Below are 18,216 nucleotides of genomic sequence, written 5' to 3' on the forward strand. Positions count from 1 at the left end.
GAGTGTAATTGTAGTTCTCAAATTTATGACTTATTTGTCAGAAATTATGCGTGGAGAGCACGAGATTACTATCATTATTGTAACGCTTTTTGACTTATGTATAAAAATTTTACTCTCACCACGGTCGCCGTATTTTCTTTGAAAGTATGACGACAAAGCTGCGACTATGTGGATCTCATGCTTTCGCACGATTAACAATAAATCCGATACAAAACCTGAACTTTCATGCGTGGGCCTTTATGATGAAATCGTGTCGAGGTCATAATTCGGTCATTTAACGGGTGGATCTTCGTTCGTCACTTCTAACGATGACCTTTGTCGTTAGAGGAGTCACTCATAATCGAAATGAATATTTTGTTGTACTGGATTAAAGGATTTTTGTGCATTCTGTCTGGTTCTAAACGATCTTACTAAAAAAAGCAATAAGATTAATAGAATTTTAATTGAGGATTTATATTCGTAAGAACATTTTTAATGATGATAATTAATAATACGAGATATATTTTTATTATCAGAGATCAAAAGACTCTCTCTCTCTCTCTCTCTCTCTCTCTCTCTCTCTCTCTCTCTCTCTCTCTCTCTCTCTCTCTCTCTCTCTCTCTCTCTCTCTCTCTCTCTCTCTCTCTTCCCTTTTGTCGGAAAATAGGACTAACAGTGGCGACGATGCTTTGTACACTTATTAATTAATATAATTGCACGACGGCCTTATCCGTCACAGAAACACTTATCCGTAATTCAAACTGATGATTTAAGGCTATGATTAAATGTTACAAAGTAAACAGTACGACTCACCGTGTTTAGTCTTATCGCGATTATATTAATTTGACTATGTGACATGGTGATATTAATAGTAGCTAAGACAATTATTCCCGCAGATGGTGCAGATTAATACCGGATTTCATCAAAGAGATAAATGTTACCCCAATTTGAATATATTTACTCGTATTTCTTACCTTTTTGTTCAATAATGCAGCCAAAGGTAACTACTGACTTGAATTCGTGAATAAGTGATCTGCTGTTCCCGATACCGGGATCTCATATTTTATTTGTCGCAGCTGTATCATATTTTTACCCCGCGTGTATAAAATATTCCGCGGTAAACGACGTCACCATTGAATTATGCCTGAAAAATTTTATATCACGCTTGACGGCTGCTTTTATTGCGTGCGTGTGTGTGTGTGTGTGTGCGCGCGCGCGCGCATGCATAGCGTGCTCGCGTAGTAAATCTCCCAACGTCGCGATTATTGCGCGTCCATTTCGTTTCATTTCACTGAAACCAGGAGCGAACAATCTTTCATATATTTTATAACCTTATTGGCAGTGGCCGATACCTCTCTTAATGACCGAGAATTACAATGACGAAAGAGAAATATATATTAAAACGATCGGAGATATTGAGAATGTTTTCTTTCTTAAATCGATTTATTTCCAATCTATTTGTTACGTTATCACGTTTCTTGGAATTTGTTTGTTGACTTCTCTAGTGTAATTTGAAATAAAAAGAAATTTATATTAGAAAGAATTTATGGCTCTATTGGAAAAATTGGATTCAGGTAGGCGGTCTAACGTCATCTTTTTATCTATTCACAAAAAAGACGTTAGAACTCATATTTGAGTAAAAAAATGTTCGGTGCATGGAGTTGCTGAAATATCGTCCCGAAATCTCAGAAAATCATTTACAATTTATTTCAAAATTCTCGTAACTTTTTCTAGAAAATATAGAAAATAGGTGGAGTGTTGGTAGTAGGACAGGACTTGGTTTAGATGTTTTTAGATGATACTGTGATTGTTATTTGTTATTTTATCGGAAGATTCGACTCTTCATTCATTGATTCATAAGTCAATACATGACAACTATAAGCTGCGTTTTATCGAGAAATTTTGAATGAGATAAACAAATTTTTGTCGAAGTCGGGAGGAATGTACAACTTGCTAGATCAGTAAGTCAGGACTTGCGTTCGTACTTTTCGATCGCGGTTCAAACATCATAGAGAAACATCACACACATAGTACCCTTTTTCTCAGATTTATTAATAAGACTGTGTGGTGAAGCTGGCTTTTGAATTTTCGACCAATCGTCGAAAAGTGACGGTGACGGCGTCGCGTCCGCATGTGGCGTCATGCCGGCAGCTTAGCAAAGGAACCGCTTGCGGCGCCACTCTCAAGAGCGTCGTTCTTTGTTTCGGTTTGAAGCGCAGTCTTCGTCGGACGAAGCGTGTAGCCCGGTGTGCGACGGAAAATTCGTGGCGTGTGGTAGCGAGGGACGAGAGAGAGAGTGATAAAGGTGAAAGGAAAAGGAACAGGACGACGAGAACGAGCGAACGAGAAACGAAACGAGACGAAACGAGACAAGACAAGACAACCTTTGCAGCGAGAATTCGCGCACGAACGACGAAGCACATCCCTAAGAAAGATTTGCCGAGAGTAAGAACGCGACCACACGTCCCGCGCGATATGTTCAGATGGACGTGATGACTGCATTGCCGCGAAAGCAATTCGAATCGCAGCCCGACTCGCTCCCTCTGTAAATAAAACGCGCGACAGTGTCCCGCGTGAGCTAGTAAATCTAGAGTGTGTACAGTGTGCGCGCGAGAGGAGAAAGGAGGAAGAGGTGATGTGCTGTTGGTAGTAACCAGTAACAATAGTCCCAGTAGTGTGGAAAAGGAGAGGGAGAGAGAGAGAGAGAGAAGTAGAGTACAGGGATATCGTGTCGAGCAACAGAGGAAGTGTATCGGAAGTGTCGAAGCAGCAACGAAGTGTGTTTGACAGAACGCTTTTCTCTCTCCCCCCTCCCCACTCCCTCTCCTCTCCTCTCTTCTCTTCTGTGCTCTGCTCTGCTCTGCTCTTCTCTCACTGTTGGCTTCGCCTTCCCTCCGTTTGTCTCTCCTTTCGTCGTGTCCCTCGCTCTTCGTTAGTGTCCCCTCGTGCGAGCGTGTGTCGGTCTCCAATTCACGCGTGTGTATCGCGCGTGCGTGCGACGGGTGGTGTGTATACGTGTCTGCTGGTGCGTACTTCTGTGGCTTGATACACATGTATATGTATACACATCAAGTGTGGAGGTGACACTAGCTCTGGTGTGTCGTGTGCGTGTTGCGCTCGCGCCACGATTTGCATTGTTGACTCGCGGTGGTATAACGTTATTCGCGCGCGGCTTTGCTGCATGATACAGAGAGAAGAGTGAGAAAGAGAGTGAAAAGGTGCATCGTCGAGTCAACTCGTGCGCAAACAAGAAACAAAAGGGACGAGAGACGTGTCGAAAAATCGAGGCGACGACGACGTTCGGGGGTGGAGTAGCGCCGACGACGACGACGACGACGACGACGACGACGACGACGACGACATCATCATCATCATCATCATCATCATCATCATCATCATCATCATCATCATCATCATCCTTGTGTTTGTGTGATTTCGTTGGTCGTCGTGCATTCGTCGCCGTCGTCGACGACGATCGCCGCCGCCTTCAGCGCGCCGCGACGGGGGTTGGTGACGCCAACACCGACGCCACCACCGCCACCACTACCACCACCACCGCCGCCGCTGCCGCCGCCGTCGTCGTCGTCGTATCCCCATCGATTGCCGGCCACCGATTCGCCGGGTATAACAGTGCGCCGCGTGTGAGAAGGAAGAGGAGAAAAAAGTGTTGCCGCGTGTCGCCGTCGCCGCTGTCGTCGTCGTCGTCGACGACGTCGTCGTCGTTGTCGTTGTTGCTGGTGTACTTTGGTTGTACGTACGCGCCGTATCACGGGGTTAACGGTATCACGCTATCTCTCGGAGGTGACGACGCACCGCGCCGACGACGCCACGACGACCTTGGAGACGGTGGAGAGTTTCGGAATAGGGTACAGTCAGGGGGCGGGTGCAAACACAGGCGACTGGATGAAACCACCGGGGGATCTGTTTCTCTACTGCGATATGAAGGACCTGGGAGCCGATATGGTATCGTTGTTTGTTTGCTCTTTGGAATTCGCGCAACAACCGTCGCGTTTTTTTTTCGTCATGGTTGTCGCGCGTTGACGTCCTCATTGACGCGCGACGAAGGTTCGATCGCCGCGCTCCGAACCGCACCCGCGTTTCTCACGACGCGCCGCTACACGTTGCCGCCGCCGCCGCCGCATCGTTTAGCTCAGTTCAGTCTAGCCTAGGTTAACTCGGCTCGGCCTAGCCTAAGCCTGGTTTAGCCTCGCCTCCCTCGTGTCTCGGTGCTAGGCGCGTCGATCCTTGTCGTCGCCTGCGGCTCGAGCCATCATTAGCGACGACGTGTATAGGTTATGTTCATCGCGCGACCAGTGTGACCAGTGCGTACGATGAGAAAGCACGCTTCTAATGTGCGTACTCTTGCGTGCTCTTTGTGCATCGTACCACGACCTGACTCCACGCTCCACGCTTTTTAGCAACCTTTTATCGGACGAATTGTGAACCATGCGGTTAAACGTGACTCGCCCGTCGTGGCGATATTTCGCGCGATTTCAGAAATGCCAGCAGTTTCGATCGCTGTTGTTCGGCTTTTCTCAAATTGATCTCGTGCTTTCACTTTCGCTGCTGGGTTGCGCGTGATTCGTCGTCGCCGGAAGTCGAGACACGTTCTCGTCTCGGAGCGTGCGTCGTTCTTTGGAACGCTTTATTCTGTGACACACGCTTATCGATCTGATTTTCTCAAACTTTTATCTACTCAAGTGGTCTCATCGTAGCAACCCTTTGCCACATCTCCACTTACACTTTGACATTATCTCTTCTAAAAGCATCTCACGTCTTTTCTCGAAGTAACGTGGTATTCATTTCCTCGATTTCCTCGCTTTAGCCCGACTTACAACGTGTTTTTCTTCCCCCATCACTCTTCGACACGAGAGTGAAAGATTGCGATAAATCAAAACACAGGCTGGTCAGTTACTCAACGATATATATCTTCCTTGTACTTTAATAACCTTATTCCATTTACTCGGCCTCATAGTGTTACGTTGAGAGATTACGAGAGATCGTTAAAATCTCAGGTATACGTATTAGTATTAATTGTCGGAGGGATAGCTACAGGAGAGAAATTTGAAAATCTTACTCAGCGGAAAGAATAATGACCATTGTCTGAATTGTTAAGATACATGAGTGAACATAATATTTATTAACTTTTTATATTTCTGCAACGTTAAGCGAGAGTTTAATATTGATACACACATCGAGAGCAATGTGCACATCGATATCTCGAACTCGCAGTGGTGCGCGCGGACATAACTATGTGTGTGTGTGTGTGTGTGTGTGTGTGTGTGTGTACACACACACACACACACACACATATATATACATATATATATATATATAAATGAGTTTTTTTATACATTAATAACAGTAGATATAAATATATAAATATGTCATCGTAATATGTCATGTGTTATCGTATATTTGTCGCATGCTGAAATATATTTAAAAAAACACAAACGTCTCATCATCATTCGAGGAGGGCCAGAATTTTGACGATTCGTTTAGAAAGAAATGCACCGTGATGAGGTCACTCGAAAGTACGGAAAATTGAAAGGTGCACGAAAAGTCAAGGGAAGCGGGATGCGAGAAACAAAAATGAGAACAATAGGCAAACGGACATTGCTCATCCCGTACGAATTTTCTTTTGTGACGTAGTCTTCGTCCATATATGACGTCAGAACACTTGTTACTGACAGTTGCGCGTAGTCAGCTGTTACGTTACGCGCGAAAGGAAACTTATGTCTGATAAGCATTACACAAGATCAGTGTTACTCTCCGATTACATTGTTTCGTAACTGTTTCTTCCCGCGTTCTTATCTGGAACGGCTGGGGGCGGGGGACTGCATGGAATTCGAGTGCATTGGAGACTCGTGCACCGAGAGCATTTCGAGAGGCTGGGCGAACTTTTTCGATCGGGTTTTACTGGATCGGGAACCGAGTTCGGGCCGGGAAATAATCAACGTTTCAATTCGCGAGACAACTCGAGGTTCACGCCTCACCAATCGCGGGTTCACGCTTGCAAAATTCACACGTCACTGAACATTTGACCCGAAATGGACTCGTATATAATTCGTATAATTATATCTCGAGAATTTTTAATGCTGCAGGACAACAATGTATATCTCGCGCACGCGCGCGCGCGCGTGTGTATATTCGTGCATTATCGTGGAGAAAGCATATTTGTACATTATTTGTACGCGTATCTCCGTCGGCATTCAAACTCGCGAGTTGTGACTCTACTTCGTCGCTTTCAATCGTCGAAGCACGCGCTTTTTATCGAAGGAAAAAACAAAATAAACAAAACAGAAAACAGCTGCGCAATATTTGACACGCGTTGGAAAAATTTCCTTTGCTCTCTCTCTCTCTCTCTCTCTCTCTCTCTCTCTCTCTCTCTCTCTCTCTCTCTCTCTCTCTCTCTCTCTCTCTCTCTCTCTCTCTCTCTCTCTCTCTGTCTCTGTCTCTGTCTCTGTCTCTGTCTCTGTCTCTGTCTCTGTCTCTGTCTCTGTCTCTCTCGCAAACGCGCATGTACGCGCACGTCAATGATCGCACGAAAAGGTTCATTTATCGCATTGTTGTAGACGCATGTCACTGAACTTTGTGCGTAACAGTATCGGTAATCGATAATCGCTTTTAACCGAGTTCGGCGACTCGAAGTTCGGTGATGAGAGAGAAAGAGGGGGAAGAAGTGATTCGCGTCATCGTCGTCGTTATTCTCTCGTTATCTGTGCGAATTCGATGCGTATGGAGACTCCCCCCCCCCCGTCGTCATAACTGCAGCACCGGTGCATCCGTGGAGTTCACTCGGTACTTTGCTCTCCTTATCTGCCTGTAAATTCCCCATCGTCGTTATGCGGAGAGAGATACTTTTTTTCTTTTCCTTCGTAGTGTCTCGAAACTATAACGACGGTTACAGACCTGACAGTCGCTCGTTCGCTCGTACGATGGAGTCCGAAGCTTATTTTTACCGTGGATATTTTCTTTTTCGGCGCCGTTAAACTTCGTCGTCATTCAGGGTGATTCTCACACTGCTGGGCTCACAGAGCACGAAGCTCTGTAGTAGGCGCGCTCTTCAAAATCATCTTTGACGTTTCGGAACGGGTCTACCTTTGCGTGGGATTGTTTACAGTACACGTTAAATCTGTGTCGGATCAGATATTTATTACATATGGAGTAAATTGAATGTTGTGGAACTTGATGACAGTTGGGTCAGAAAAGGTCTAAAAACAATTGTTAAATTGCAGTTTCATTATTGTTAAAATATTAGACTATTAAATTATTACGTTATCTTTATTTGTTATTACTCAATTGGATTATTCGTTAAATTCTAATTTGCAATTGATTAACCATCTTCAACCTCTAATCCAGATCCAATGATCCGACTGACGATTCTCGGTTCACGTTTCGCTTCATATTTCGCTGTCTCGATCGCGTTCTGAATTCTGATTTAACGTTTCGTTCTCCGGATGTCAAATTCGTTAGTCTTTCGTTGGAATTTTAGCATTCAGCTGTACACATGTCAGTCTTCAGTCGGCAGTAACGATAAAATTGCGCCGAATACAAATAAAATGACAGAAACAATGACAAGCGGCCGTTGATGAACGGACTCGTTTCACTCGGCCTGACAATATTTATGAGTAAACTGTCAACGTCGCGCAAAAAATTCGCAAAGCGTGAGGGGTTAAAATCGAGGCTCTCGTGTTAGGCGCTAGGTCAGCCGTCAGGTTTTAATTAGGCGTTATAAACAATGATAGGTTCAACGTACAACGTTGAATCATGCAGTTATGGAGATGGTTATGCGTGGATGATGATTACAGCGACGATCGTGCGTAAATCGCTCGCTCGCTCGCTCGCTCGCTCGTTCGTTCATTCGATCTATTTACTTTTTACTATACGGATAATTATTTTTATACCGTAAACTTGGCGTTATTTGGCCGCTGAAACAGCGCACGCATACACACACACACACACACACGAAGCACGCCTGCGCTATGCACAAACATTACGAGTAAGTAAAAAGTCTCTCAGATATTTTCCGAAATCATTTCTGACACATTCGGGGGACACATGCGGAGGTTCCTCGTCGCATTCTGTCTGTACATTTATTTGATTTCTCCTTCGCGATACATACGAATTGTTCCCACCGATTTTTAATCTTTGTCCTCATTGAGGTTAGGGCGGTTAGGGTTAGCTCAGAGCTCAGAGTCATGGTCGCGCGAGCTGTAGGTCCTAACCTCGCGCGTTAGCCAGTCGCGGAATTCTGGTTTGATCCTAGGTTGTTTGATCGGGCGAACAAACGAATACGATAGGGTGGTACGAGATAGCCGCAACACGTGAGCCTTGGTGGCGATGGTGGCGATGGATCGAGCTCGATCACCCGTCCGTCCGTCCGTCCGTCCGTCGGTCGGAGTACATATATGACGCATGCACCGTCGTACGTTCGTCGTGCGTGCGCGTACACGTGGTGCGTGTGCCGCGTGTGCGTATTGACCCATAGAGCGCGAGACCCACGTCTTCTCTCGTGCAACCGATTCGCCGCTGCCGCCGCCGCCTGTAGAGTAGAGGACAGTGGCCGTGACCCGCGGCCGAGGGCTCCGGGGCGGAGGGGTCGGTGGCCCCGTGGCAGTTTAACAACGTCCACGCCGCTCCGCGCACGCCGCTTCTGCTCGACGGCGCGCGCGGAACGTCGTCATCGTCTCGTGGGAGTGCGATGAGGACAAGGAAGGGAGGTGAGCAGCATGAGTGAGAGAAGAGCAGAGCGCGCGCGCGCGCGAGTCATTTGGAGGTTAGGCGAGGCGATGAGCCGATGAGTGCTGCCGATGAGGAGGAAGTTTCGAGCGGCGCTTGTGTATCTAGCGCTTCGTTTCTTCGCTCTTCATTCGCTCGCTCCTTCGTAGCTAGAGCTCTCGGGTCCGAGACTTTGACTTTCGAAGTGTCTCGAACTAGCGCAATCGACGCTATCGACGAGATAGATCGAGATAAATCAACGGCGATCAACGGCGAACTCTACGATTGGATGCGCGAATGCGACGAAGTTTGCCGCGAGTCGCCTCGCTGAGACGCGATCTCTCGCGAGAGCAAATATGTCGGACGAGGCTATGCCGGGCTACATGTTGCTCCGTAATTTCTGCTCGATCAAGCACCCGGACATGCGGGGTGGTGAGTCGTTTGGCGTCTAAACACGAAATATTTTTGATCTTTTTGTTGAAATGTGTGTGTGTGTGTGCGCGCGCGCGCATGTATCTACACTAACGTAGTATTGAAATTTATTCATACACTCGTGCATCATGCAACATACACGCATACACACACACACACACCCACCCACCCACCCACCCAGCAGAGACGGGACGAACGTGTTGCAGAGTATCGAGGATGAAAAACGCGTTGCTTTTTCTCTTGTATAACGTATCGTTCGTCGGTGTCGCGCGAGGCTATTTTTAAACTATGCGCTATTGGTTGATTGGAAATTGGAAAAATGGACTGAGGCCTAAATTCCAATCTTGTAGTTTCGATCCTTGGCGCGCGCGCGCGACTTTATGTTTGCCTGTCCTCCATTTTCCACGTAAAAGGTAACCAACGAAACGCGTTTACATCAGGTAAAATCGAGATACGGAGAGTACAACCGGAATACGAGTATGTAATGTGATACGTAGAAATAGCTGTAGTTGTGTGTAAACATATTATTTTGAGTATCTCTGGAAGAAGCAGAAAAATGGCGAACAGTGACGAGACTAACGTTTTTCACGGTTGCTTATCCGTGAAAACACTCTCGACTTGAAGAAATGGTCGAGATCGATATAGCCTGCGACACTACATACGCGCGATTTCTGTCTCAGAGTCGCAAAAGATAAACGTGATTTTCCGCATACTAGAGCCTTCCGCTTCGCTTGTTTGTCGGCATGAAGATCAGGATACGACAGAATCGCGAGAAAGATGTTTTGAAGGGACTGGAATGATTTTATTTTACATACAGTAATGTTTTTATAAATCCTTCTCGTTAATCTCCTGAATCTTTTCTTTAACATTGAACGGTATCGATCAAGTTGTTTCTGTAATAAAAATTTAATAAGTAAAAATATCTCGCGAAAACTTCTTCGTTGAGATTTATTTGAAATTGTATTTTCAACGTTTCATCTCTCTCTCTCTCTCTCTCTCTCTCTCTCTCTCTCTCTCTCTCTCCCCCCCCTCTTTCTCTCTCTCTCTCTCCCTCTCTCTCTCTCCCTCCGAGCGTACGCACTCCGCCTCTTTCAACCGTGACAAAGAGATATCTCGCGATTCCTCTTCTCTCGACATGCAGATTGTCCTAAGCGAGGTCACTTCTCTCAACGGAACGGCTAAAAATCCTCGGTCGTTCGTCGTGTAACGACAGGGGGCAACATGATACACGAGAGGAAGATCAACGTATCGTCAGCGCAACTTTTTCGCTCGCACGTGTTTTTTTCCCTCCATTTTCCTGTTCCCTCTCTATTTCCATCTATTTCTCTCTTCTCCCAGGTTGCTCCGGGCTAAAAGCGTTATCGCCGGCCGGCTTAGAGGAGAGGGAGAAATAGAGAGATGGAAAATACTGTCGCTATCTTCATTTGGTAGCCAAGTCAGATAATCGAAAGAGGCAGTAAGGAAGGATGGGAGGATATAGTGTATGTACCCCAGTCACCCTGCGTTTAGCAGCCTATTTCGTATTACGCGGAAATCAACGGTAGTCATTCCGTTGCAATAGTTCACCTTTTAGAAGATGCAAATCGCTCTGTGATCACGTACGATCACGGCGCAAAGTGGACTTTATTCTCTTCTTTATTTTTTCTCCCTCCGCCTCCTTTCCCTTTCTCTACGGTCGCGTTTGATGTACGAAAGCATCTCCGACGGCTAGCGGGCTGCGATCGATACTCACAACGTATATCGCCTTTGGCTGACCGAGCTTCACCCTTTTCACGCTCTTGCCTTTACATTGTCGAATCTTTAAACAGAGATCCACCTCGTCCTCTGCACCATATCTGTCTCTCTTTCCCTCTCTCCCTCTCCCTCTCTTTTTTACACACACACACACACCGTTTGCACGCGAGAGGACGATAGAGCGATCCGATGTGCTCAGCTGGCCCGGTTGTTTCTTCGACCGGCTGTCACCTTTCTGAAAAAGTACCGGGGAAACTCGGGCGATTTCTCCTTCATTGAAGGAACCCGGAAGAACCGGCTGAGTTCTCGGCGAACAAAATCGCGCTGCAAATTTTCCCGCTAATTCCGGCTTAATTCTTTTCGATCGCGAAATGGAAAATTCGCCTAAAAACAGCGATATTATCGCGGTCGTTTTTAAAATGACATTTGTCGATCGTTGCGATGCTCACGAAAGAAAAACAAGTGTGATGAGTATGCGTGTGTACGTATAAACTCTCGCGACCTTCCTCTCTCGTTGTCGTTAAGCTCGCTTAAACAACAAATCCACCGTTGAATAATGTTGTTCAATGACAAGGCCGAAAAGAAGATTCGCTTTCCGATTCGTTGGCGCGCGCGAATCGCCGCTGCTGTCCGCGTCCTTTCCCTTTGCCGTGTGACGAGGACATCTGACCAGTTTTCTAAGCTAGTAAAACTTGTTGAGTCTGAGTTGTCTCGAGTTTTCGACATCGATTCGTTGATTTCGATGGGACAATTGTCGTATAAATTGTCGTATTAATTCCACAAAATCGTTAAGAAGCGCGTTAGTGGCGAAAAGTTATGGGCACGGGAACTCTCTCCATTCGGAATAACTCGCTGTCTCAATGATTATTTCTCACATATAAAATTATTCCTTTTTTTAATTCTACTTAAAAATCCACAGCTTGAGAAAAAGAGAGAGGAGAAAGAATTTTGCGGAACCTGTAAAAAGCGAAACAATTGTCGCGATTCATGCATCACAAGCGCGAGTATATAGAGAAAGGAAAGAGCGGGCCAGGGATCTCGGATACAAAATCGATCTCGTTCGAACTAATGTTGTATTTTCGTCGAGCAAATTACACGTCGTCGCGTGTCGTAACGACAAATTGTATTGATGATTGTATCTCTATCTTGTCGATGTAATCACGCTTGTTGAATCATTTAATCACTCATCACGATAATTTGTATGATTTGTTAGGTCGACTAACATTCGCTTCAACAAATTTTATTTGGATTTTAATTCGAACAGAAAATTTCGTCGATCCGCGACCATCTCTCCCCTTTCTCTATTTCTCTCTATCCATCAGTGTTTCTCAGTATGGGTTGATACATCGTGACTTTGAACTCTTCGTCGCGTACGTTCCATTCGCCGCCACACACCTAAAATCCTACGATCCGCGCGCGAGACCACTTCCCCCTTCCATCCCTACTTTCGTGGAGATTACGTCACTAACCTCGAGTTAGGCGAGGTCGGGGATCAGTGTCGCGCGGTATGTTCAGGTCGCGATTCGAATGTTCGCACGTAGATCGCGTGTTAAAAATATTTCATGCCGCGGGATTTATTGCGTGAAAGGAACGGGGAAACGGGCGTGTCGGTACTTTTCAGGACTGCCGCTGATACGTGATAATTTTTACATACAGTAAGTGCGAAGAGAGTATCATGCGGAGATTTACCGAGCTGGAAAAGACTTCGCGAAGACTCAAATTAGCGCTTTTCTCCCTCGCGGAACATACTTGGGCGTTAGCGAAAGACTCTGGTCCGCTGCAACCTGCCATATTCCTCAACTCGCTGTCGCGATTCTCTTGTGGTGAATCACAAGAGAGAGAGAGAGGGGGGGGAGTATATGAATCGTCTTTTTGTTCGTCGGATTTCAGCAACCTGATGATTATTTATTTTTATTATTATTTATTTTTATTATTTACACTGGCGGGAAACATTGGGAAAACAAAGACGTTCGACCGAACGTAAAGTCCGCCACGAAGGTATTGATAGTAAATAATGTTATATTTATTTATTTAGCGACTCTGAACTCCGCGAAGATTCGTCTTTCGATTTCAATAACATTCTCGGTTATAATAACGTTATGCCAACGATGCGCGTTCGTTCGTTCATTTGCATTTGCAAAATCATTGATTCTATTGGTCACGTAATTGGTCCCGCATCCGCGAGATACAATATCTGCGCGCTGAAATACCATGCGTTATAAATACATTTTTCGAAGACACAGGTGGGTGGTGTAATGGGTCAGTGGGACGCGTTGTCGTTGATTATATATCGTGCTCGTCGAGACACTGAATTTCGTCGCGACTTGCGTCAACGCGCGCGCTAAAGGCGCTGCATCACGAAATCATTAATCTCGTAAAGTCTGCTTTTAATTTTCTAATGCGAACACACACATCGTCCGTTCCCTTTTATCTCTTCGCTTTGTACACGAGAGAGAGAGAGGGGAGGGGTCGCGCCTCTGTGAGTGAAAGCGACACACACACAGAGAGGGAGAGAGAGAGAGAGAGAGAGAGAGAGAGAGAGAGAGAGGTAGGAAGGTAGGAAGGTAGGAAGGTAGAGAAGAGAGTGCTCCTGAGGGGAGTTTCGTGTCAACACACAGCACGCGCGAACTCCCTCCGAAAAGTGTGTGTTCACCGACTTTTCTGTCGCGACTTATGAGCCTGTTCTCATAACTCTTTCCTTTCTTCGCATTTTCAGATCGCTCCCTCGGCGAAAAAACTCTGGGGCGTGGACGATGGCGGCTCCAAGGACGAGGGGGGTGTGAAAGGCGGTGGGATACTTCACTTGGGCGACCACCAGATGTGGCGGGATTCCACCTGGAGCACATCAGGTACGATCAACATTGTTGTCTCGAACGTGGCGATGCACGCGCTCGTGGCTTCAGCGGCATTTCTCAGTCGCGCACAGACCGGTCGGCGGCGAAATGCGTATGCGCGCTTGTGTGAAACTCGAGCGCGGCCTCGTTCTCGGATGAGATAATCGAAACCGGAGTCAGATAAATACGAGAGGTAAACAGCTAACGGTCGCGTGTATACGTAAGCAACGACGACGTGCGATGTGCCGAGGCGCGCTTATCACAAATCAGCGCTTATAATATTTTTAAAAGGAATAAAGTGCTCATGGAGAGCCACGCGGTGTGAGTGACGACGAACAAAAACGTGTAAGAGCAACTTGTTGAAACCTTTCTTATCAAAATTCTCTTACAAACTCTTTGTAAAAAATGACTCACTTTCAAAATATGTTGTCGATTGTCACCCATCGCCCATTTATCGCCGGTAGTTGTTTTCCTCACATCGCATAATACTCGTTTGGTACTTTGGAGTATACGATATCGAAGTCGCTATCGAAGAGAAAAGCGTTCCTTATGATTCATCACTCTGCGCTTTTGCATTACTTCTCCGAAGGAGATCCTCATTTTTTTCGGAGCGCAATATGACTCCATCTTTTTACCCGCTTTGCTTCCCTACCATTTTTCTTCCATGGAATAGTGAAGATTTTTTTTTTTTTTTACGAAAATAGCAAATAGATTTCGGTTACTTTGATGTCAGGACACGAGAATGTTTGCAAAGATATTTTCAGCGTTAAAAACAATGGCGAGAAATGTAAAAAAAATAAACGACGCGATTAAATATTTTCTTAGATCGTCGATGAAAGTGAAGAAAATAGCCGCAACAAGTTAATATTCATATTCGTCGTACAATCATATATCGTGGTTAATGTTATGTTAATTCATTTCTGTCATATATATACTATATGAGCGTAACATCCGTAACGTAGCAGGAATACGTATAATATACAGCTTAAGTCGCTCGAGTATACAAACCTGCAGGCTCGTAGTCGTGTAGATTTACGTGTTCTCATATGTAAGTCGTAGCGTCCGATTACCAAAAGCCATTCAGTCGTCACAGACGTTAGAAAGCCCGGCGAATTCGCGTTGTACAACGAAGACTCGGTCTCGTAAAACATTCCTATCCGTTATCCGGCGAAATTATTCAATCTTCACAACGATCATCGCGAAATGAGTTACCAGTAATTTTACCGTTACATTCGTCGTATTTTACGGTAATTATCATTTTTATTTTTCAATTTCGACATTTTTAACCATTTTGATCGTAACGCGAAAAATTAGACCGCTAGTCACGATCCTCGACATCGTTTTTGTTTTAAAAGAAGAGAAAATACATAACGACAATTAATGACAACTATCAAATCGCAGCATCGCTATTCTCTGAATCACATCGCCCGGTATTATTTTCACTGTCTACTGTCGCGTCTTGCCTCCTTCCTCTTCGTTTCCTGTTGTTTCCTCTGTCTTGTCTTTCCCACCCACCTCGTCCAGACCAACTCTGTCACATAGGCTCCAAAGCGAAGTTGAGGTATGCCCAAGTACTTATAGATCTTGAAGAAAAAGAAAAAGGATCCTTCAGAACGATTGTCAAGGTGTGCTCGCGATGTGTCTAGTATGTACGGGGTGCTCGCGAAACACCTGATTCCTCACGACGGCGTCGGTATCGGCTTCGGTGTGCGGTGGTCGCGATCGTATGTGCGTCACCGCGATGGGTGCAACGCGGCTGTTGCTATGGCGACAGACGCCCGGCATCAGCGGTGGCGGTGGGAGCAACGTCCCAATGCCCAGGGTCGTATCTACTGATCCACCCCAAACAAGTAAATGTCGTTAGTGAACACCCCGACCGACCGACCGACCGACCAACCGATCGATCGATCGACCGATCAACCAACCAACCCATCAATAAACCGTCCATCCGACCGACGAATCGACCGACCGACCGACCGACCGACCGACCGACCGACCGACCGACCGACCGACCGACCGACCGACCGACCGACCGACCGACCGACCAATCAGTTAACCAATCAACCAACCAATTATCCGGAAATATGTTATCTTTTTAATCACAATACTCATGAACGAGATTCGCTTTAGATTAGAATCATCTTCGATAGAGATACGTGCCTTCCAAAAGATCTTCCGTTACATTGAGTTCATTTCGTCGCGCGATACGAGAATCTTGAGTTAGACATGAAGCGAAGATTTGTACGAAGCTCTCGCGTACGTTCCTCCGAATAAGCCATCGTGACAGCTTCATGAACGCGCGTATTTCATTTTTCCGAGGATACGGATTTAGAATGATTTGAAAGTAGAAACTTTTTTACGACTTTTATCTCTTCGTCGTAGTCGTGTTGAATTATGACTTCGTAGATTAAAGTAGAATAATAAAATAGTAAATCGCGATCACAACTATCATGACGAGGTTTGTTTTCACTCACGAATATGAAACACGTTGTAGATTGAATTATGCACACGTGTATTAATGTGTAGTGACAAAGGTAGGAAATTTTCAGTAATTTAACACGTCCATAGTCAACATCGCGCGACTGCCGATCGCAATCTTCGCATTATTCGCGTGTCGATGAAATCTTCATAGAACGACAAGATGTAACAAGAGAAATATAATAAACGCGACAGCGAAATAATTGGCTGATGGCATAAAAAATGTACGTTGGTGCGTAAGAATCGTACAAAAGAATTATTCTCCTGCGATACGAATTCTATCACGAGAGATGGTACGTTGTTACGTATATATTTGTGTCTATTGATCTTCTCTTGTATTGACTTAGACTTGTCGGAAGAGAGAGAGGGGGGGGAGGAATCGTTACATCTTCTCATAATAAAGAGAAAATATTACCTCCCCCCTAAAAATGTATACTTATACGTTGTTGAATTAATATAACGAGTGACTATGATGACTTTAAGATGTATCTCCAAATATCGATTCGAACACTGTACAAAAATCGTAGCGTGTTTAGCGATCAAATATGCAGCGTCAAATATATACATATACGATTCTTTTCAGATCATGCGGTGTCACAGCCAATTTCTATGGGCACTGGTAGACGCGTGGGTGTCGGAACAGGATACCATCATCAGGCATCAGAAGTCGGAACAGTACTCAGCCCCAGGAGCAGGTTCGTTGACATTTTTGTAACATATCCTTTTCATCAGTCTAGGTTTTGCGTGTCGCTTTTCTAGTGACGACGTTATAACGCGCGTGTTTTCTCTCTTGCAGTGAAACAGGTGGTTTGGGAGTCAAGATGGTCGAATATGTTCTTGGATCGAGTCCCACTACGCCGAAAGAATTGGAACCACGAATGGTCTCCCTGAGATTGGTGAGTAATGCCCATGATACTTTTATATTAATTGCTTTCTCGTTTAATATACGCATAGTTAAAACTCTTGCTCTTGAATTAAGATATTTAGATATTGAGACAACATCTAATCGCGCAAATAATCTTCATCGCATGTATTATCACTATATGCACAAGTTTCCAGACGATATTCGACTTGTGTGACAAATTGCAAAACAACACCTTTGAAAGACTTTGTACGCCGCTATGTATATTGCATTGCTGTATCGCTGTATCTTGGTTTCTTTGCGTGTAGAACACCGATGCAGACAAGAAAGAAAAAGAAAAAGGTTCGGCGAGCCCCTTTGACAATTCAAAAGATGACAATGGACCACAAGGTAACGGATTGGCGTCTCAAAACGGTCTGGACGACGACAAAGGATTCAAGTGAGTACAACGAAATTCATCTTGCCGATTAAGTTACTTAGTATCAGGCGGCATAGAAAATGTTACATACAATATGTCCAAAAGTGTATCGCGCATACTTTATATACGGATTTTAATATTTCAAGACGCAACTTACTTTCTTCCAGGAAAGACTCTTGATCGTTGTATGTTGAACATTTTAATATCTAGAATTATATATATATAAACACACACATGCGATTAATAAGCAGCATAGACTATCGCTCTCATTTACTTTTCGTTTCTAAAGATCCCTTTGGAATCGATTGTAGTTTACGTAATGGCGATTTATCGTCGTTTCCGTGAAATAAAATCAAGTTTAACAGATATAAAATACAGTTCAAAATATATAAAATATAGTTCCGTTAAAAAATAAGACGATATTAAACGTGAAATCATTGAACCGAATGAAAATTTATTCGATGCTTGGGTGGGGTGTATACACCGAATCGAATCGTCGTTATTTTACATAGATATCTTTACTTTATAGAAGTCAGGATCGGAGATTTGTAACTCATATAATTAAGCAATTGTATATACGTGAGCTCGATGAGAGAAAGAGAGAGGGGGGCGGCAGTGCACGTAATGAACAAAACGTGTGTAGTTTCTTGGTCGCGTATTATTTTTTATTTGATAAGTTTTTATATGTTATATGTCCGCGAAATAGCACGGCGAAATAGCATAATAGCGATAGCTGCTACTGGCCTGCGTGCGTGCGT

The 18,216-nt window shown here is 44.9% G+C and overlaps 1 protein-coding gene across 7 annotated transcripts in view; it reads left to right on the forward strand.

Annotated features, from left to right (window-relative positions):
• pum (pumilio) overlaps window positions 1–18,216 on the forward strand; it is a 92,061-nt gene that overhangs the window by 4,104 nt on the left and 69,741 nt on the right. For 5 of the 7 annotated variants that reach the window (XM_011136995.3, XM_011136994.3, XM_025301759.1 and 2 more), the window contains 4 exons: window positions 13,583–13,715; window positions 16,762–16,873; window positions 16,975–17,074; window positions 17,349–17,479. In XM_011136995.3, the coding sequence (XP_011135297.2) occupies window positions 13,583–13,715; window positions 16,762–16,873; window positions 16,975–17,074; window positions 17,349–17,479 (476 nt within the window). Of the gene's footprint in view, window positions 1–3,520; window positions 3,943–8,891; window positions 9,133–13,582; window positions 13,716–16,761; window positions 16,874–16,974; window positions 17,075–17,348; window positions 17,480–18,216 lie in introns of those variants that run through there. The other 2 variants (XM_011136997.3, XM_019840284.2) reach the window with 2 other exon arrangements.

Source organism: Harpegnathos saltator, unplaced genomic scaffold (assembly GCF_003227715.2).
Source record: "Harpegnathos saltator strain DR-91 unplaced genomic scaffold, Hsal_v8.6 scaffold114, whole genome shotgun sequence".
Classification (NCBI taxonomy): Eukaryota; Metazoa; Arthropoda; class Insecta; order Hymenoptera; family Formicidae; genus Harpegnathos; species Harpegnathos saltator.